The 22,870-nt window shown below is 43.9% G+C and overlaps 2 protein-coding genes across 2 annotated transcripts in view; one reads left to right on the forward strand and one right to left on the reverse strand.

Annotated features, from left to right (window-relative positions):
- Positions 1 to 22,870, reverse strand: part of LOC124635579 (N-alpha-acetyltransferase 15, NatA auxiliary subunit) — an 82,537-nt gene that overhangs the window by 56,402 nt on the left and 3,265 nt on the right. Inside the window, exons 6-10 of the mRNA XM_047171504.1 lie at positions 21,615 to 21,755; positions 20,707 to 20,974; positions 19,838 to 19,994; positions 17,568 to 17,692; positions 16,838 to 17,051 (exon numbers count right to left, since the gene is read on the reverse strand). Of these exons, the coding sequence (XP_047027460.1) occupies positions 16,838 to 17,051; positions 17,568 to 17,692; positions 19,838 to 19,994; positions 20,707 to 20,974; positions 21,615 to 21,755 (905 nt within the window). The remainder of the gene's footprint in view (positions 1 to 16,837; positions 17,052 to 17,567; positions 17,693 to 19,837; positions 19,995 to 20,706; positions 20,975 to 21,614; positions 21,756 to 22,870) is intronic.
- LOC124635575 lies at positions 1,742 to 15,219 on the forward strand. Its single transcript, XM_047171499.1, has 2 exons — positions 1,742 to 2,041; positions 11,412 to 15,219. Exon 2 carries the CDS (start codon positions 11,412 to 11,414, stop codon positions 14,736 to 14,738), a length of 3,327 nt encoding a protein of 1,108 aa, XP_047027455.1. The 5' UTR covers positions 1,742 to 2,041; the 3' UTR covers positions 14,739 to 15,219.

The following is a 22,870-nucleotide window of genomic DNA, read 5'->3' on the forward strand; positions in this document are numbered from 1 at the left end:
TCCCCTACCCCTTAAAATGGGAAATACCAAGTCCCCAGCCGGCTACCGCAAAAAACAAACCAACGACCTTTTTAAAAGCTAGATCCGGCACACACACTTCGCCAAATAAACATATTGATACACGAAGCTGATAAGATTCGGTTAGTATAATATTATGGTAATTCGGACGGTCCCGTACGGGGTCCGTCGCGACCTTCCGAGGACGCGCCGGTGTCGATGACTCGCCGGCGCTTGCGCAACGCACCGAGCGCCGACTCGTAGATGATCGCCGAGTAAAATGCGGATCTCTACGTCGATATTCGGACTTGACATAGCATGCACTTTGACCGTGTCACACTTAACCTGTAAACTAATCTAAAGGTCAGGGTCAACAGCCTCAAATATTTATCTTCGAATACTGAGGATTTATCCTTAATGTTTATCGTTCAGCCTTTCGGCAGCCAGGAAGTGCAATTTCTGGTCAGAGGTTAAGAAATGCGGAACTACTCAAAGTAATGTGACATCACATCCTTGGAGCCAGGAAAGGGCATAGCCTGTTTCAATTAAAACAAGCCGAGAGTACGATTCATAATACGTTGGATTCCGAGAAAATGAATTTATCATAATCCCTGATGACAGAGATGCGTAACCCTTTGACACTTGGACAGGGACCGTGTGATGTCACATCGAAATAGAAATTAGTCATAGAGCTTCGTCATCGTTTGTGGACACAGCTAAATAAAAGCCTGTCTCAAGTTTATAAATAGCCAAAAGTATGTACATACAAATATAGACGTGCTTTTTTAGGACTTGAGTGTTTGTTTCCATATTGGGAGATGTCGTCCAAAAGCGTTGATTACCCAAGTCTAATGGAAATGGATATTGGGGAGAATAAGCTCTGGGTTTAACCAGTGCTAAATTCCTAACTAGTTTGTCAAACATATAGGCTATCCATCATTTTCCTTGTAATATTTATTGTCCATCATAGGTATCAATTCATTAGTTAGGATACATTCTTCTTATTTAAACAGATCCAATTTGTTATCAAATTATTTAGGTATGTATTTGAAATTCTGACGATCACACTGACGCTAAACACATAAAATATGCATCATAATCGTTTTTTGTTAGTCGAATTATAGATAGTTCTTATATGTCTTATTGCATAATGGTGACGATAATGTTAAGAATTTAAACTTGACCTCATCCTTGTATGCTAATCAATATATTTATGTAAATACAAAGAGGATAATAAAATGAGATAATTATCGGTTAAATCTCATTTTGTAATCGCAATTAATTTGAACCTACATTACTTCTGACTCTGACATTCCTATAATGCAATAAGAATGACCAATTCAATGAATATTAAATTACTGATTGTTAGTACTTATCTCCACATCATCATAAATTATGCATGTTTTGCACACATCATAAATCTGTCACGTCAATCAGTCAACCCTTTGTATTCGTGTTTTTACATATAATTGGTCAGTCATCGGTTCACAATGACCGTATCATTATGATACCGGTGGATAAACAAAACAATGTTAAATCAGGGGTAATTATATCCAGGTGCGTAGCGTGAAGCCTACATCCGTGTGTGCACGAACCCTGGCGGGTCTCCCATCAATTTGATGTGAATAGGCGTCATTAGACGTGTGATGGGGCGCATCACACTAAACAGTCACGTCACGACGGTGTCGGTACGGTGTGACAGTGTGTCGCCGGTGTGGCTGTGTGCGTAGGCGGCGCGCACGCGCTACGGCGGCGTATTTACACCGGCGCCCCCTACCACCGCGGCCACTCATGCGCCGCGCGACCTGCCGAACACACGTGCACCCCACCACTGACCGGCGCGGTGACCCTCGGGACATAACACAACCAGCATTCCACCGCCGAGCGACAACCGTGACACTACACCCCCAGTATGTGCAGTGACTGATCATCTGTGACTAAAATTGAACTAGAGTGAAGTGACTTTACAGCGACGTCGTGTGATGTGCGTCTGAAGACGAAGAACAGTGTATACAGCCGCAGCCTCAACCGTTTGACAGAAAACGTAAGATTGTGTTTGTTTACAATCTTTATAGTAATAAAGATGATAAGTTAGGCGCGTTTGATAGTAAGTGAGCGAAGGCATGACAATCGCATGCATCCAGTCAGGTCCCCGACCCAGATCTCACGGGCTAGACGGTGCGCCGGCGCACCAACAATAGGCGCGACTCCAGAAACAATGCAGCCGGTATCACGACACAAATATTAAAGTCAAAGTTTCACAGCGACCAGCCTTCGACATAAAACCCAATGACGCCACAACAAACACCTGTGAGAATATTCAAACAAAACGTTCTGTGTGAGTAGTGTTGCCTAACAATCTCAAAATGTGCTCCTGACGTGTTCCAATTCAATATTCGCATCTAGTTCGCCTACTTGCGCCGTAATGATAAAGCCGGTTACTATTGTATAGCTCCTAACTAGCATCACAATTTCCACGCAAAACACCCACAGATCAAAACATGGCCCACGCTATAAATTGTAAACAGTTTCAAAAAAGTATAATTATAATCATTCCGTGTGAGGCAAATCAAGTAAAATGTTTGAAATTCTTAAATATTTATTATACGTGGAAATTCAAATGCATTAAAGGTTTGTGCTGAGCTTAATGGCGACGGTGTACAAGAAATACAATCATCCTTGCTTAATTGAATTGCATCAACGCAAGCTTAAGAACGCATTAGTCATATCCTAAGGCTTTATAATGAGCGAAGAATATTCGGTATTTGGGTAATTCCGAGGATTCAAAGTACAACATAACAAAATGGTTAGACGTGTTTACGTGATCGATCAATGATGATTCTGATGTCAACAGTGAGCCGGTTAACGGAACTCCCAGCCGGACCTACATTGGTACGCGTGCAAAATTATAATCAATGATTCGTCAACGTCATTACGTGACTATTTTATATACCTAGCATTAAATAAACCTGTAAAACGGTCGATGTTGTTGTATTACGTTTTATCACGTAGCGATTAGTTCCTAATTGGCTTCCAAAGAAAACCTTCGATGCGATAATAAATACAATTTGTAACGTGTGGGAACTTTGGCCTATGAATGCAATTATGCGTTTTTATTTTCCATTTCTTTGGAAAGCGTTAGTTTTCAGTTCCTTTTCCTTATTACAACTGAAATGCAATTTTAATCAAGAATATATAGAAATCAAATAAAGTGTTCGTGTTGATGATCCGTTATATCACAACAGACAGACAAATAGCCGTCTTCCGATCATACATGGACGTATTGTAAAAGCGGACGAAAGCGGCGCGACGCTAAGAAAGTCGAACGTGGACTTAATATGACATAACAAAATGTATGTAGCAAACTACATGTTTAGGGAAGCACTGCATTTAAATAAAGACAAATTGATGCTCAAATAATAACCAGACCATTTACACAAGCACGCTAATGATCTCAAAACTGCGGAAATGACAGAAACCGTCCAAAATCACGCACTTTAAAAGATTTGCCGAAATGTGCCTCAATCAAAATAACTGGGCGCGAAATCTCCGGTCCGGATAAACCGTGTGAACGTAAAACAAACGACAATTAAAACACGGACGTAAACACTAATATCCGTGAGTATCTGCAATAATAATATTTAGACAAACATCTTATTGGGGCGTAACATAAAATTTCCGGTTTAATACAATTCAGATAAGTTTTGTAGGTGAGAAAAAGTGTGTTAAACAAATCGCTAGATCACTATTAGAAAGTAAATGTTACTGATACACTGATATTGTATTATATGTGACAAATGTTCAACATACGTTAACCAGGCGGTATTTATTCAAATCACTATCATTTGTATAACGTGTTTAATATAATACACATACATTGTTACCTGTATTACGCGATTTATCAATTAAATTGGTATTTACGTGGAATGCAGACTCAGATATGATCGTAGCTTTAGAAATATTCAGCCAAGTCGAACAAGATACAGGTTTGTTAGCTAGTTGGTTACGTTATTAATACTTGTAGGCAAAAGGAAATATTATATGGAGGAACATAGCTCGGGAGGCGAAGTCAGGGGTCAGGTAAACGTTGTGCCAATGTGAAGGTGTTGTGGCAATTTATGGTACCTAAAGGTCCTATTGCATCGCGATGACACATCGGCACGAAGGCAGTTCACCTTCTTCGATCCTGGAATGCCATACCTAGCAATCTGCCTTGAGTTTATTTCTGTCTATCAGTTTCTCGCAGCTGCACGAATACGAAGAATACAATACAAAAACTGTAAAGTTTATATTCAAACTGAAATCACATTTCGAATTAATGTAGCTTCCTTCATAAATCAACAAGACTTTCTAAGTTTTATGTCTAGGAGAAATCTAATAGTACCATCAAACGTTAATAAATTTATATTAAAAGCGTATGATTTCGTTTGGAAATTGCCTCGCTCCAATTGAGATATTTAGTCAACATTGCACATTTCACTATTGAATAAAAAAATCATACTATTGCGGAACCGAATGCAGTGTCAACGCACCGGTGTCAGTGTTGACATTACTTGAGAAAACATACAAAATTTCCCGTCGATTGAAATTGATTTACATGACGATATAATAAACATTAGATTGCGTCATGACTTCTTATGAACGTCAACAAAAAATCGTATCCGGCTCCAAACGATGAAAAGTCGACGATAACACTTCAGCAAAAAAGGGGCAACACTTGTAAGAAACCGGTCGACAAGTATCTAGCTTGCGAGCAAGGTCTACGAAAACTTAGAGAGTCGAGAACAATGTACAATGACAAATTGTTATGTATGTAGCAACTCTGAATGTGTCTGGTGTGACAGCTTAAACAATAGGCGCGCTCTCAACAATTAGTTGCGCCCGCGCATCGGCAGCATCAGCACCAGCATCGCTAATAGCCGTGACGAATATGAGTCGTCATTACAGACCCTTTGTCACGTAACGCGCAAATTAACCGAAGAATCCCCTTCAAGGCAATCGTTCAGACCGATCATGCGATAGATACGGCCGGCTTAAGCGGTCGCCGCAACACCTTAGCGTATTATGAAATTCTCTATTAAAATATGCAGCTTTTCCTCGCACGACTCCGAGCGAAGGACTCGGGCGCAATCTAAGGTTGCCTATTATCCGCCACGCTCCGAAAACCACCAAAAGGTAACACAAGAACAGCGGAAAAATTTTGAAACTTATTGCACAAGAGACGCCTCATATTAAACAATAAAGGAGTAACTAATAACGTCGATTATCTATCTGAAATCAGTTAATTGATGTTTACTACACCGGTAGTAGGAGCGCAATAGGAGAACCGCCCACAACAGCCGATCTGATCTCACTTACTATACAATGTAGCTTACCGAGATAGCGCAGGCGAGGTCCAAACATAAATTCTTACCTGTAACAAGAAAAAGCATCGTTAGACAAATAACAATAAAGATAAGCAAGTTGACAAGAATCACGTATTTGTAATGTCATTATTTTTTAAAACAAAACCGTGGAAAGTGCACTAAAGCAATGGAGATGCGGTAATAGCAATTACTGATGACATGTAAACGAATAACGAGCATTACGTTAAGATTACATGCGAGTCATCGGGTAGGATCACTCGCCAATTACGAAACAATGAAACAAGAAAGTTTTAAAACAAAGAATGGAAAACGCATGTTAATGCGAATTCTTGGCACGTACGAACTTAAAAAGAAACAGACTGGCGAAACAAAAATATCTCAAGTTATAATATTTTAATGAGAAGTTTGAATATGGATCACGTTTTGGCTAGATCGACTTCCTTCATCTCAAGGACTGTTTGAGATAGCCTCGTTTGTAAATAATATGTAACGCGACATCTCGGACTATGTAGAGCGAGTGTGGCGAGCTTACTTGGTCAAGCTACGCGGAAGCTTCGGCCATATAATCGGTGTGAAGGTTATTTATATTCTCAAGGGTGGGATTAACATTGTATGCATAAAACGTATTTTATTTATCTGGAAACCGTGTAGTAGGCGTGGAATGATCATAAAAGATTTACCGTCTAACGAAGTGTATGTTAAATATTCTTGCTGGTGACTTGCTAGAGATCAAATTCATTGAATTATCGCGGTTATATGGTCAGTTTTTCCAATACATTTGCTGTAATTTTGAGCATGCCTTATTGGTTACTAAGCAACATGTCAAGTTAACAATAACTTGCACAATGTAGAGCAAAGCGATCAACCTTGTAACGAACTATGGGCATAAATCATTAATCCGCCAACAATGGTGTACATGGCAGCACGCTTAGTAGAAATAGTTTCGAATATTTCACTGTATGGCCCCGAGACAGCGCGTGCGCTCCACGACCATAACCGGTCACGAACTAGAAGAATCGATTTTTCATAAAATTGTGACCTTAAATATTTCTATTATGGTGACAAAAATACGATATTCAATAAGATAGCTTTATCCTAGGAAACGATTACGTAGCAAGATAACAATAAACAATCGATGATCAAACAATAGTTCACTATAATAGCTGAGATTACAGTTAACATCGACCTGCTAGTAGAAATACCCACGCAACTAGGTGCTTAGACATTGTACAATCTAAAGCAAAGATATTTTGCACAAAGTAAACATTTTATTACAGCAATCCGTTTCTAAACCCGTTTAAGATAATCGAAATTAGAGCTAACAAGAGAATTCCCACATTAGAACGCAAGGTCTTTTAATTGGGAAGTTTTTGATAATAATAAAGCACTTTAAAGAATAGTAATATACAAAGCTCGTGAGACATTAGGTTGCTACCTTACAATTAATTTGTAAATAAGCTAGATAATTGGCACAAATAAGACAGGAAACCTTATAACGACTTAAATCCAGTCCGTATCGTACTCCGGTATTTGACTATTTTTTTGGATCTAAAGCAAGGTTACATTGAATTTGACGTTATTACTTAATTATTAGTAGTTTCTTATTATTGAAAGCTTCCGGGCTTTCATGGTCTTTTTTTATCTCCTAATCATAAAACTGTTGCGAATATTTCGGAGAAGTAAACAATTCCGACTACAGCTAATCGGCAGAATAAAACAAAATATAGAAACATTTCGAATTTAAGTCTCCAATTGCAATAGTCGTAATATACAAAGCAAATCGCAGCAAGCGTTTAGATGACATAACAGAATCCAAGATGGTGCATTAGATAAAACAGGTTGTAAGATGGTTCTGCCTTGACCGAGCGACTTGTCCACTATAATTGCTATAAACAGTTCTTGCCGTGACACTATTAACATTTCTCGTAGTCGCCTGCATACCAGAACGTAACTTTTGACATTAAAGGAATAGAACTTTATAGACTTAATACCACGCGGATTGATATGCTGAATTCCTTTGTGCTTGCGATAATGTTTCATAGGTCGTATAAAAGGACGATGGGCGTTTTGGTACCCTGTCCAACAGTGTTGATTCTAGTACCATTGCGTAGGTCTTGGCAAGTCAAAAAATGTTTACTATGACGACTAGTCCCAATTCCTTGTCCATTTCGCGAGACATCGACTAATAGAATGTATAATGTTCATAAATCATCAACGTAGATGTAGTTCTTAAATCCAACTGTATTGAATAAAAACTGGTAAAGTAACAAAAAAACAAGAATTTGGCCTTCTTAGAATGTTTGCCTGCCCACTGCTTTAAAAAAAGTCTGTGTGCAAACCTTTGCAGTTCACGCAGAATATAGCTTATGTATTTGATGAAAGTCTTTCAGTATTTACAATCAATTAATGTTTAATGATTATCGTGTTTTAATAAGAGGTTTTTTTTTATTTCATATAATGTGTAGGTACATGGAAGCCAGTATGTTTAAAGATAGTATGTAACTAAAATGATTAGTTGTGTTTTCAGAAATGTTTTGAACTATTGTCAAATCAGATGACGATTGTGTTTCCGTAGTATGACTCCATAGACTATTACAACCTTTAGATTATAATAGAGTGTATCTCAAACAATTTAAGATGTCTATTAACTGAGTTTAAAATTATTATACTGACGACATATGCCTCTTAATGAATTTGCATATATGGATGACATACTTGTTTCTATGTCGATTTAATTTTTGTCGTTACTCGGATCGGACAGCTAATTGAGGCAAGCCCCATAGTTTTTATTATTGTTCACGTAAATACCTTTCTAATGATATATCATACGTTACTGTTGGAGCGGGTACCAAATCCCATACAAAGTGCCCATTGTCCTTTGAATTGCCTTGTTGTTGCATTATAATTTATATTATTGTACAACCGAATTTGAATTTTCTGAATTACTACTAGCGCTGAAAATATCAATACTGATTGAATATTAATGATGTACAATCAATGCAATCAAGTTACTTTTTGAAATCATTAATATCTCCTAATCAACGGCGAATCGTTTATTTCAATTTCGCAAGACTTTAAAGTTAATCTGAACAAAGGCCCGGATAATCATTAATTGTGATTGGAACAAAGGCAGACAGTTTAAGAGTTTAAGTAGTTGTAGTTTAAAATAAAAGTAATTGTAATGAGCCAGTTGATCAATCAAACGGCACGCGCCAAGCTGCTTGCGCATCAATTAAGGCTGCCACGAAAATTTATGATAGTAATAACTCAGCATTAATTTAATGTAACATACACTAAGGGGATGTAATGTGATGTAACATTCTATTTTGTTAGTGAGAATTTATTGTTTTTGTAGTGGCCTTGCTCAATTTTATACTATTCAAACCGTGAGTAGCTAGTTACCGTAGTAGTTTTGATCCATTGGAACGAATCATGTATGCTGAATTTAAAGCAAAGCCTTCTTTCTGTATGTTTATAAATATAAGCACGCGCGCACCCCATTACCACGTTGATCTGTAACCTCTGGTGGGTTTAAAATCTCATGATTAATCGCTAATATGTATGATTAAGCGCACGCGACGGCTCAATGATACATCAATTACTTTCCCGTTGATAAACACATCTTAAGGACAGCCGTTATGTTATAATTTGCGGCGCTCGAGGGCTGCGCAGACGACGATTAGACGCGGTCTCGCAATCTCGCGACAAACCAGACCAGCCAATACCGTAGCACATGTAACGTTTTATTGATTGTCGATCGCAATCATTATTATTATACATTGCGCAATTTGTTCCACACGCGTGCCGGACATTAAGGAGTGGTCAACAAACAGTTATGTCGCAAATAGGCGGCTTTAGTTTGTAATAAATAAACGCCGGTCGCTTTCCGTCGTTCCGTAAACTCAAGGAGATCAATTCATGCAATTACCTGCCACTACAAACGTACATACCTTGATTTGTAGGGGACTTATCTCAGTAATTACTTAAATAACAGCCTTCATACGCACGGACTTAGTTGGGAAAATTCTCATAATCACATAAAAAGGCTGTAAATTACATGTCATTAAAGTTATTTGCTTATCTCATTGGAAAGTGCAAACACATTGAAACGTGGCAATCGGCGTGTCCTGGCAGTTAAACTCGAGTCAGCTCAAACAAAGGCCGATGGAAAGTTAGCGCCGTGCGCACGGGCCGAGCTCTGAATACAAATCGTCAACAATACATCAGCCGAGAGAATTTCCCAACGCTCTGTCACCGTGAAACTAGAACGTGAAGAAAGCTTTTTTATTCACATACGAAAATCCCTATAAAACAATTGTCGTGCCGCGTTCATTCCGGCGGACAGGCCAGCAAGGTTGGCATTGTTGAAAGCACCGGCCACCGTGACACTCCCAGCAAGCAGTTGGTTAATCACTTCACGTTTTGTACTGACCGCAAAAAAAAAATCGGGCACCTTGCGGAGCAAGGCCATGCGCGCTTGTCTTAGTTTCCATCGCTCATTTTAAATAATTACGACAACAATGCACACGGTCTCGTTAGAACGCAGAGCTTAAACAATCGCGACACAATTTTTATGAAGGCAAACTGGGTATCGCAAACGAAAGGATGCAACCGCGATGCGCCTTAGCCGTCGCGGCCAAATGTCAAGTCGGATTACTCGATGTGAACTTTACGGCTCACTTGTTGCTACGTGAGCAGTTAATTCCACCGGCTGTTTGTTATGTTACAACTTATAGATTTCTGAAAGGAAAGAACCGGTGGCGGTTACGGCAACTATTGCCCAACCAGAGTCCGCGCGACGCCAGCTAAACGTACCAAATGGTCATAAAGCGAATCAAGGTTATTCATTATGAATCACGTGGCTAATGAGCAGTATCGTTTCCCTGTTTCACGAGGATAAACTACATGACTTACTATTAAAATTCGCACTCACAACAATATAGTTAAAATCTTTAGGTAAGGTTAAAGGTATGTTAAGTGACCTATTATAGTAATATCGTGAGTACCGACTTAGAGTGCACCACAATTGAAAGCAATTATAACGTAGGAGCTGAGCGTTGCAAGGTGCAAGCATACGCCGTGCAGCGGAACCGCCCTCACCGCTCTATGATCCACTACAGGTTCGGTGCATAGTTTAGCACAATTACAAAGCGGGTTCGGCTCGTGTTTTATCGAAGGCGAAATCGAGTTGGGTGACCGTGCCTTTCACGGAGCCCGGCACGCCCACCGGACACCACGGGCGACTTTGCCTTCACTGCCCTAATAGTTCCATATCTAGTTCTGCCATTATTCCGATCGGTATAGTTCAGCCCCACGCTTTCGTTCCAATTAAACTGGCGAGATTTTGCAAGCAACTAAGTGGTAGTCTCACCCGCAGCAACCGCACTGGCAGCTATCTTCATTGTTTTCAATAAACGGCATTACAAATAATAAAGATTATATGAATATAATTTCGTGACTGCGGCGAGAACATTACGTTGCGGAGCTCGTGCCGATCGAAATTGAAAAAAATATCCGATCATTGTTTCAAAACTCTCGAAGATTTCTATGTCGTTAGCGGTTATAAACTAGGCTAATGAACATTTCTCCGGTGAGGTTGCACAGATACTGTGGAACAATGAAGCATCGATTCGGTATCTACTTAGCATAACAATACAAAGAGTCAAATTAAGAACGACACTAGTATTTTTTTCGTATTTAGGCTTGGCGGCCTTCCTGCCTCGCGGCTGGCGTTAATTCGCCATTCAATTTCCAATTAAACGCTTGATTCTCAATGCCACCTGGGTCGGCGGTGGTCGCTCTACAAAACTTAATAAAAGGCGGGTGGTGGCGCGCGGCTCGCCAGTGCCCGAAACACCGCCACTGGCCGACGCTTTTGTCTCCTTCGGTCCTTTCACTTCGCGCGCTCATGACCCACTACGTAGCCTACTACACGATAACGATTAACAAAGAAAGCCCGACTTAGATAAGTTTATGGATTGACGTGTTGTGTAAGAGTGTTTACTTATGTGCAATATAACTAAGAAGTGATGTTTTCCAAACTTTCAGATGGTGAGAGGGGCGGCGTTAGCGCTGTTGCTGGCGCTGGGATGGGCGTGCTGCGTACAAGCCAGCGTGCTCGTGCCCACCTATGTGCTGCCGCCTGACTCGTTTGTGCGCGATCAGCGCAGCCTGGGCGCGCCGCCACAAGACAGCGACCAAGCAGAGTCACTCAGAACAATAAAACGTCTAGTCGGCGGACACATGAAAATAAAACCAGACAAAGAATACGGCACCGCTAAAAACTCTTTAAATTACGACGAGAAGAGTGGAAGTGGTAAATTCGCTGGCGTGATCGCGCCGGACCAGTCAGGCGGCAACGTGGGATGGAATCAAGGAATATGGGATGACGGCATGCTCATGTCCAGCGCCGGCGAAGGAAAAGACGCTCCCAAGACTAAGGAGGTCGATGAAGATAAAAAGACGCTAGCAGATCAAGTGGCCGAAGGAAAATATGGTCTCATTCAGAATGAAATATTCTCCAAAGCTCCTAAGCGACCGGGAATCGTCAGCTACGAGCCAAACGCTGAAACTAGATCAAAAGATAACCTCCAAAGTCTCGGTGGACTTAAGAAAGATGAAATTTGGCTAGCGGAAGATCATCTACTTGTTTTAAAAGGAGGATCATTCCCTGAGCGAACGAAAGAGACTGAAGGCAGACCATGGCCACCGATTGACAATTACGAAGCGCCGAACAGGCAAGTAAAGCTACCGCAGAAACCCAAAGTGCCACCGCCCTTTCCGGTACGACTCTCCGACAACGGACCGCTCGTTTTCCTCACGCCAAACGGCAGTGTCCCTGCGTCCCTTTTCCCTTCCTTCTTTACGGGAGAGGGCGAAGGCCCTCTACCTCCTCCGCCATTCCTCTTTCCATCGGGAGCGCCCTACCCCGCGAGTGATAATCAGGGAAACTCTACTTCCGGGGGAGCGCCGCAGCCAGGTCCTCCGTTCCCATTCCTACCCGGGAATGCGAGCGAAGGAGCATTCCCCTTCCTCCCATCCATGAACGGCTCTTTTCCAGAAGGCTTTCCACCGGGCGCAGTGTTTCTACCACCACCGAGCAACCAGTCAGACCTTTACGACGAAGACGACCCTTCGATCTACTATCCGCCGCCTTACAATTTTTCCTACCGCGCTGACTACAACAATAAAGTGCCTGCAGGCCCACTTGTACCAGGAATAGTATTGCCACCGCCGCCAGACTTCTTCGCTCCATTGGAGGAGAACACGACGGAGGCTGTTAAAACTACCACCACCAGGCCGTCTACAGTATACAAAAGGATTAAAACGACCACGAGGCCGACTCCCACGCACACTGTGCAGCGTACTAAGTACAAGACGCGACCTACGACAACCACTGAGGTGCCTGTTACGACTGAAATACCATCAACAATAACGACACCGCCACCAGTCGAAATCGTTACTACTTTGAAAACTAGGAAGCCGCAACGCATACCTACAAGGCACCCCATTAGGGTCCATAACTTGCCAGACGAAAATACAACAAGGCCGAAGGCTGAGAAACCCGTTTACAAAACACGAACGAAGGTTACATCGAAGCCTCTCTCAGTGTCTGTTATTTACGACTATCCAGAAACCGTGTACGACAACCAAGTTCCAACAACTACAGAGAAGCCATACATAGTTTACGACGTGCCGCAAAGAACTCCTCCAGTGACTGCGAACGATATATCATCGACACAAGTGCCGTTGCGAGCTCATTATTCAAATACACAGAATGACGTACCTACGACAAAACTGCAACCAGTATATAATAACAGAAAACCAAATGAAAATGCATTCGCGTCTTTCTATTTCTACGACGAACAGCCGAAGACTTCGCCTTCCCCAGCCACCTTCTTTGATGGAAGGAATTACTACAAAACGGTGCCAGTCAACCAAACACCTTACCCGCAGCAGCAGAATGTCAACACTCAGTCAGGGTTTAACCCAGCTGTAGACATTTCGTACGGAGCAATTGACCAAGCTGATGCACTCTTCCTATGGCCACAAAAGCAAGGACCAAGAACCCTTACTCAGGAATACTTTAGCATACAGAAACCAAGAGCACAGCCTGTATACGTACAACAGCAGAAACAAAGGCCAGATGCTTTCTACCAACAAATTGCTGATATACAACAGACAATAGATTTCTTCACGACTAAGAGACCAAAAGCTCACTCTCATAGGCCGCACACTCACAAACCAAAAGCTATTACTGGCAGGCCAGTCTATCAGTTTAGCTACCAGACTCAGCCGAGGCCTGAACAATTACCCTTCCGGGCACCTAAATTGGACCCTGAACCTTTTAGGCCTATGGTGAGCTACAGTAAGCCGTTCAATGTAGCAAATGATTTCAACGCTATAACGCCGTCAGTTTCACCTGGCTATCATCAACAATATCTGGTCGAAAATGTGCCGGTAACAACAGAGTCACCCACCTCCAGTAGATACTATCCTACAACTAAGACACCAGATGAAGATTATGAAGACGCTACCTACTCTAAAGATGTTCGCAATAAGAAAAACAGAAATCAGATTCAAGGTGACCAGCCCGCGCCTGTTCATCACGTAGCCAGGTATCCCAACACTACTCCAAACCCGATTAGCCAGGGATACTACACGAAACAGGACGAGACATACTTCGATGATATAACAAAGAACTCTTTCGATGTCTTCGGCAAGAAACTGGAAGACAATACACACGATGTGAATGGATTAGCAGTGACAGCTCCCCTTGACACAGTCAGGACACCAATAGACAACGATATAAACCTGCAGTATGCCTACGAGATTGTCGAGAACCAGAGCCCTAACCCACCGTCTTTGCACAGAGACACACTGGTCAACTATCGTCACCCTAGGCCTACAATAAACCCTGAGAGTGAACCAGTTCCGCAAGTGAACGCCGAACTAGTAGAGCAGAAGCCACCATCATTAGCAGACGACACGTTAGTTAATGATCGCTTCCCGCGACCGACGATAAATCCTGACAGCGAGTTCATCCCCATAGCGAACCCTGGCTACAGGACACCACAGCAGTACAGAGCGCCGACACAAGTGCAGAGGCCTCAGTTCACGGGCGAGCAGTACGACCTGACGAGGCCGTTGCTCGCGGGCGACACGGCCGTCAACTACAAGCGGCCGCTGCCGCCGGTCAACCCCGACGCGGAGTGGATCGGGCCAGTGAACACGGCGGGCGAGGGCAGGCCTGGCTCGTTCGTGTCCTACCGGCTGCCGGGAGAGGGAGCACACGTGTACTTCCTGACGCCTCAAGCCGCGCAGGCGGCGCAGGCGGCGCGGGAGAGGTACAGATCGCCGGGCTACGGCCGGTGAAACCAAAGCTCTAGTCTGAACTGTAGCGTCGCTGCGACGCGCCGTGTAAATAAAAGCGCAAATGTGATGTTAAAGTGTCCTAAGTAGTGTAAGGTACGAGACTCTAGCGGGGCGGCCCGCGTTGCCATAATATTTAAACAGCGAGTTTTACGTTAGCTTTACGTGAGAGATAAGTTCTCAACCAGCGATGTTGTGAAACATGGACGCTATACTTTTGATACGTTATTTATTAAATTATTTCTAAGAGACTGGTGCATGCATAATGATAGTTAATTTATTTATGTCAGTATTCAACGAACTATAAGGAATGTTGTGATATGTGTGATAATGATTGTCGCATTGTTATTGAACATAATGATGGCAGCAATTGTTAACTGTATAAATTGTTATTTAATAAAATTGATGAGAAATCAATGTGATTTTGTATTGTACTTTTAAAACAAAGAATTTGAAATAAAATAATACAAAATGTTATAATAAATTGTGTTGTTTTTTACTACCCGTCCCAGTTAATACGTAATAGGCTCGATGAAAATGTTAATAAAAACCGAGACTTAATAGATGCAAGATAAGATATAATCGTGTTACTCAACAATGATAATAAAATGAAACTAGTTCTATGACGTAAAATGGATCAGGCCAGTTTTTGCCAGCAAAGTGTTTGGAACATTGAATGATCGATAGTAAACTAAGCCAGGGACAAAAAACTATTACTTAGAACAATTAGCAAGCAATGTGTATCACTAAACGTTCACAACTTGACCTGGCAGAAATACAAGGTCACTTGGCAACTTTCTCTAAGATATTGCGTTTATGCAAAGTATGATCTAGAACTGTTTATGCAAATGAATAAAAATTGCACATACATTAGTACTATAACATATAGCTGGAGTGAGAGATTCAATAAACTATGCTGGGTGGAGACAAATGACAATGTGACTTTCTTTCTAAATTATTTACAAGGTCCTTGGTTAGTTCATTGATCTGCACTTGAACACACTGAATACAACCATATCTAAATCGCATAATTCGACACAGATTATGTTAAAAACTATACGATGAAATATGCAAATACGCATGTCAAATCGATTACGTATGTCTAATGGCAATTATTGCCAAATATAATTCAACGAAAAAAACGGAGAATACACCTTATCATGTACAAAGAGTAGATCAATTAGATCCAAATGCTTTTCAAACAAACCATTATTTTTGGTCGACTTTGTACCTTTGCTGTAGGTTAGCAGCGGTGAGAGAGTAGACTTTTACTGACTAAAAATCCGTCGTGTTGCTTCGTAGGCCTTTCATGTACCAGGGCCGCGGTAACTCTTTTGAAAAATCACGCAGCCCCGGCGGGCTTTGGCCCTGCTGGGCCCCGCTGCTAAGACTTTGTACCTGCGTGTAGAGGCGCAGGTACACGGCGATGGCGGCGCTGCAGTACAACTGACCTGTGTCGGGCTCCTGCGTCTGCGGCGCGTCCTGCAGCGGCTGCGTGTAGAGGCGCAGGTACACGGCGATGGCGACGCTGCAGTACAACTGACCTGTGTCGGGCTCCTGCGTCTGCGGCGCGTCCTGCAGCGGCTGCGTGTAGAGGCGCAGGTACACGGCGATGGCGGCGCTGCAGTACAACTGACCTGTGTCGGGCTCCTGCGTCTGCGGCGCGTCCTGCAGCGGCTGCGTGTAGAGGCGCAGGTACACGGCGATGGCGGCGCTGCAGTACAACTGACCTGTGTCGGGCTCCTGCGTCTGCGGCGCGTCCTGCAGCGGCTGCGTGTAGAGGCGCAGGTACACGGCGATGGCGGCGCTGCAGTACAACTGACCTGTGTCGGGCTCCTGCGTCTGCGGCGCGTCCTGCAGCGGCTGCGTGTAGAGGCGCAGGTACACGGCGATGGCGGCGCTGCAGTACAACTGACCTGTGTCGGGCTCCTGCGTCTGCGGCGCGTCCTGCAGCGGCTGCGTGTAGAGGCGCAGGTACACGGCGATGGCGGCGCTGCAGTACAACTGACCTGTGTCGGGCTCCTGCGTCTGCGGCGCGTCCTGCAGCGGCTGCGTGTAGAGGCGCAGGTACACGGCGATGGCGGCGCTGCAGTACAACTGACCTGTGTCGGGCTCCTGCGTCTGCGGCGCGTCCTGCAGCGGCTGCGTGTAGAGGCGCAGGTACACGGCGATGGCGACGCGGGCGCAGCGGAAGTAGAAGGGATGCGCGCGAAGTACGTCCTCTAGTCGCAGCAATCCCACGTACGAGCGAAGCGTCATCTTTCGCATGCAGTACGAGTGGAAGTCGAACTGGTCCTCCATTATTTCTGAGAAATGCTGCAACAGAAATTACGTCTCATGAAATTACATGTGCTAGTAAAACAGTGGGTGCAAATTCGGAACAGCAGGTCGGACAGACTGCCTAGTTATCGAAAGAAAAAAATAAAATACGCAAAGAAATAAAAAATGAATTTGTCAAACAAAGTAAATAGAATTAAATATGCGAGAATTAGAACGCCATATAAGAGTCATTCATTACAAACAACGTAAATTCTCCCTTGAAAACCGACAGCTGTCAGTTGGTCAAAACATTCGATACTCCTAACTTTACTTCTGCTTTACACATGATGTCGTAAATTATGAAAACGAAAAATGACTCCTGTGGCTAAACCACTGAATGGATTAGTTTATTCTTTTTACAATTCGAATATCATAAAGTAATGCGATAGGATTTAATGTTATTAGGTACGAAACACCCGATATAAATAAGTGGACACTCTTGTATACTTTAGTATACAATAACAACCATACACCCTGAGCGACATACGACCTATACATTGTCTATGCACTTACCCTATCAACTTCATGCGCCTTCTTTAGGGCTTCGCCCCACTGGTGCAGTCGCTTGTAGGCGGCCGCCGCTTCCGTCTGGAACCACATGCACTGCATCTCGTTGAGATTCTCTGTCGCCGGTACACCTGTCAACATAAAACATGGAGCTATAGTAAAATATTCTAAGCATGATCAATTTTGTTAATTGATAATATACTTTTGCATGTTTGGCAAAGTATATAATCTTTATTTATTTACTAGCTCCTGCCCGCGGTTTCACCCGCATCCCGTATGGTGACAAAAACTACTATGTCCTTCTCCCGGGTCTCTAAGCTATCTCCCCTCAAATTTTCAGCTTAAACGGTTCCGTCATTCTTGAGTTATAAAATGTAACTAACACGACTTTCTTTTATACAATACTTCTGCACATTTTGTACAATGGCGTACTTAACGCCTTAAACGTTTTCTCTCAGTCTACCTTTGAGTGGTGGACAAATAGCAGTGGTAAGTGCAAAGATTTTTTAACAGACTTAAAAAAGAGGATCTGAGTGTGACCTGTTTGTATGTATGTTTGTGCGCGACTATCTTACGTATGAATGAATCAATTTTGATACGGTTTTCAGTATGGTATTGTCGGACTTAGTAGAAGATTTTAGGTATATTGAAGACGCTTTATTTTTTTTTCGATAACGGCCTTTTTAAGTGGGAACAGTAGTTTAGCTACCTCTGCAGCACCGGCAGCTGACACTGGGCAGCCTTACCTTCCCTGGTGAACTTGGCACACATCTCCTCTGCCCGCTTGACGTGTCCGGCGCGCAGCATGTAGCGCGCACACTTGCTGTTGACGTAGCGGTCCGCCGTGTCCATCGCCTGCGCCTGCTGCAGCACCGGCAGCTAACACTGGGCAGCCTTACCTTCCCTGGTGAACTTGGCACACATCTCCTCTGCCCGCTTGACGTGTCCGGCGCGCAGCATGTAGCGCGCACACTTGCTGTTGACGTAGCGGTCCGCCGTGTCCATCGCCTGCGCCTGCTGCAGCACCGGCAGCTAACACTGGGCAGCCTTACCTTCCCTGGTGAACTTGGCACACATCTCCTCTGCCCGCTTGACGTGTCCGGCGCGCAGCATGTAGCGCGCACACTTGCTGTTGACGTAGCGGTCCGCCGTGTCCATCGCCTGCGCCTGCTGCAGCACCGGCAGCTAACACTGGGCAGCCTTACCTTCCCTGGTGAACTTGGCACACATCTCCTCTGCCCGCTTGACGTGTCCGGCGCGCAGCATGTAGCGCGCACACTTGCTGTTGACGTAGCGGTCCGCCGTGTCCATCGCCTGCGCCTGCTGCAGCACCGGCAGCTAACACTGGGCAGCCTTACCTTCCCTGGTGAACTTGGCACACATCTCCTCTGCCCGCTTGACGTGTCCGGCGCGCAGCATGTAGCGCGCACACTTGCTGTTGACGTAGCGGTCCGCCGTGTCCATCGCCTGCGCCTGCTGCAGCACCGGCAGCTAACACTGGGCAGCCTTACCTTCCCTGGTGAACTTGGCACACATCTCCTCTGCCCGCTTGACGTGTCCGGCGCGCAGCATGTAGCGCGCACACTTGCTGTTGACGTAGCGGTCCGCCGTGTCCATCGCCTGCGCCTGCTGCAGCACCGGCAGCTAACACTGGGCAGCCTTACCTTCCCTGGTGAACTTGGCACACATCTCCTCTGCCCGCTTGACGTGTCCGGCGCGCAGCATGTAGCGCGCACACTTGCTGTTGACGTAGCGGTCCGCCGTGTCCATCGCCTGCGCCTGCTGCAGCACCGGCAGCTAACACTGGGCAGCCTTACCTTCCCTGGTGAACTTGGCACACATCTCCTCTGCCCGCTTGACGTGTCCGGCGCGCAGCATGTAGCGCGCACACTTGCTGTTGACGTAGCGGTCCGCCGTGTCCATCGCCTGCGCCTGCTGCAGCACCGGCAGCTAACACTGGGCAGCCTTACCTTCCCTGGTGAACTTGGCACACATCTCCTCTGCCCGCTTGACGTGTCCGGCGCGCAGCATGTAGCGCGCACACTTGCTGTTGACGTAGCGGTCCGCCGTGTCCATCGCCTGCGCCTGCTGCAGCACCGGCAGCTAACACTGGGCAGCCTTACCTTCCCTGGTGAACTTGGCACACATCTCCTCTGCCCGCTTGACGTGTCCGGCGCGCAGCATGTAGCGCGCACACTTGCTGTTGACGTAGCGGTCCGCCGTGTCCATCGCCTGCGCCTGCTGCAGCACCGGCAGCTAACACTGGGCAGCCTTACCTTCCCTGGTGAACTTGGCACACATCTCCTCTGCCCGCTTGACGTGTCCGGCGCGCAGCATGTAGCGCGCACACTTGCTGTTGACGTAGCGGTCCGCCGTGTCCATCGCCTGCGCCTCCTCCAGCCACTGGTACGCCGACACTGGGTCTCCTGCGTGCTGGAAATATACCAAAATTCAATTAGCATAAGTTGTCATCTGCCTAGCCGGAATATGTTGGAGACCACTTTAGGCACGCAATACATGGACCGCTTGAAGCAGTCGGAAGCAACAGCTTCAAGCTGTCGACTGCACAGTCAACTGCAGAGTTCTATGGACGCACATACACGAGCCGCTCGAGCAGTTGCAACTGATTCGGGCGGTCGACAGCTTGAAGCTGTCGTCCTTGACTGCTTCAAGCGGTCCACGTATTGCCGGCCTTAGTCTAGCTGGAATATGTATTAAACTCAGTCACATTACTCCTAGGTAACTGGTAAGACAGGTAGGTGATCAGACTTTCTGAATTCTTATTACCCATATTGACTGCCAAAGAAGTATAAACAACAGAAATTCAGAGAGTTCTAACACTTAAATTCTTAGAGCAATAGCGCTGAGCTCAGCTAAAATGTTTGATGGGTTAACCACAGCAACTGTTACTGTTACAGCCTTTTATCATCCCACTGCTGGGCTGCTACTCTCACACGGAGAAGAATTGAGCATTAATCACCATGTTTGCTCAATGCGGGTTGGTGATTTTGACCACAGCATCTACCAGGGTTTTAATCAATAGCAAGCTACAAACATGCACAATTTTTAGACAATCAATATTTTGGAAATTGAGTTTTTGACCTTACTTGTTCTTTACATATTTATTGACAGCTAAAATACCAACCTTATAAATCCTTCCTTTAACAATAAACAGTTCTATGAGCGTAGGCGTATGTTCAATAGCCGCATCGATATAATGTAGGGCGCGATCCGTATCCTTCTTAAAATCGAAGTGTTGTGCTGCATAATAATACGCCCAGAGTAAAGCACTGGCCGGTTGTTTCTGTTCACTTTCCTCGGGACCAAAGGTACCGCTTTTAGCTAAATGTTCCAAATATTGGAGTATTAATTTCTCTATTGTGTCTGCTTTGCTCTGGTCTGAGTATAACGATCTGGAAATGTTGAAAAAAGAGTTTAAAATCACATTAATTGATGACACTTGATAAATAGAAAATCATTTTCTGAGATTTCATGCTCAGCCGTCTTTCTTTTAGGTAAAGGAAATCATCAAATGACCTGTTCCGCTGTGGGTGTCAGTCAGACTTAGTGAGTAAAACCCAACATGTTCATTCTTAAGCCCTTCTTGTGCCAGGGCCGCGGTAACTCTTTCGAACAATCCCGCATCAACAGCTGGCTTTGCCCTAAGGGGCCGTACTGGGTTTGCTGATTCTCTATGAAAAACGAGTCCTGTCGTCTAAGGCGAAAGAACGATGAGCCACCCGAAACTGACCGCCCACAGACCCAAGCCTACTGCGGCCGGGAGTCGCCTCTCAAAGCCACTTATCTGACGTTGTCTTACATTCCTTTATTTATCAAAAATCAAAATCAAAAGTCTCCTCCCGCTGTCGGTTAGCAGCGGTGAGGGACTTTCAGACACTTACTGACTAAAACCCATCACATCATGTTCCTTCTTAAGCCCTTTATGTACCAGGGCCACGGTAACTCTTTCGAAAAATTCCGCAGCCCTGACGGGCGTAGACCCTGCTGGGCACCACTGGGGTTGCTGACATCTCTTTGAGTCATCATACATACCTGAGATCAACAAATAGCGGTGGTATTCCTTTATGCAGGCCGTGTCTGAGGTACTCGTCGACTAGTTGTTCGAACACGGGCTGCGCGACTGCCTCCGTCAGCTGAAGCCGGCGAGGCGCTATCGCTCTGGGATATTCTTTCCTGAAACATTACGGTGGTTGGTTAAATATGGAGAAAGAAATAGGGAAACTGCACTGTGAATCTTCCTATATATAAAAATGAATAGTCGCTAGTCTGACTAAATCTCTAGAATGTCTGGAACGATTTGGCTTTTTTTGGTTTCAAAATGTTTAGAAGTCCAGACAAGGTTTAAACGATACGAAATTCGCAGGACCAGCCAGTATAATATAATTATTTAATTGATTAATCATAATTTGCCTAGTTTTTTCCCAACTATGTTGGGGTCAGCTTCAATGCTATAACCGGATGCAGCTGAGTATCAGTGTTTTACATGGAGTGGCTGCCTATCTGATCTCCTCAACCTATGTAGTTAGATGGGCAACCATACTGTTCAACATGACCATAAAATAATGAAGAATAGTGAAAAAACATAAACGTGTTCTGGAAAATTCTTTTTGCTGTCACTCAGAGAGATAGGTAACTTAGGAGTTTATAAAGATTCATGAATTCACTCTCCTGTTGTAACTGAAATCAATAGATGATAACTTGTATTCCTTACTGATTTTAGGCCTGGAGCTTTCAAACTGCCATATATAAAAATTCTGAAACTTAGAACCATTGGGAATTCCTAACAAAACGGGGGCAAAACCGCAAGCAAAAGTTAGTTAAACGATACTACACTAAAAACAAGACCTTGTTCTATATCAGAACCTAAATACAAACAAAACAATTCTATTAAGTCTATTAACACTTATCATTATCGATCCGTCGCGCATTATGTAACGAGGTCGGTAAATATGTAATGTTATGTACATCGCAGATAATCGCCGCATACATAATATAGTGCTCATAGGCATGAACATACATACATATGCAATTATATTAGCATAATGTGAATGAATGTTTGTTTATGTAATTCTGTAATCTCTAGTGGTACCAGCTATATTTTTTTTGGCATTTTAAGCAATTAACAAAAAGTTTATAATGTCATTCTTGAAGGATGTGAAAGGTTTTTAAACGTTTCAATACAATCGAGACTTAATCGCGATATCTCAGATGAAATTAATAACATCTTGGCCAGCAAAATAGCTTTAGTGTCCATCCATCAATCATTTTTGATCTTTAGAAATATGAGA

Source organism: Helicoverpa zea, chromosome 13 (assembly GCF_022581195.2).
Source record: "Helicoverpa zea isolate HzStark_Cry1AcR chromosome 13, ilHelZeax1.1, whole genome shotgun sequence".
Lineage (NCBI taxonomy): Eukaryota > Metazoa > Arthropoda > Insecta > Lepidoptera > Noctuidae > Helicoverpa > Helicoverpa zea.

Bases quoted from the DNA above. Each gene is read 5' to 3' on its own strand.
- LOC124635575 (XM_047171499.1), top strand. From the start codon at position 11,412: ATGGTGAGAGGGGCGGCGTTAGCGCTGTTGCTGGCGCTGGGATGGGCG.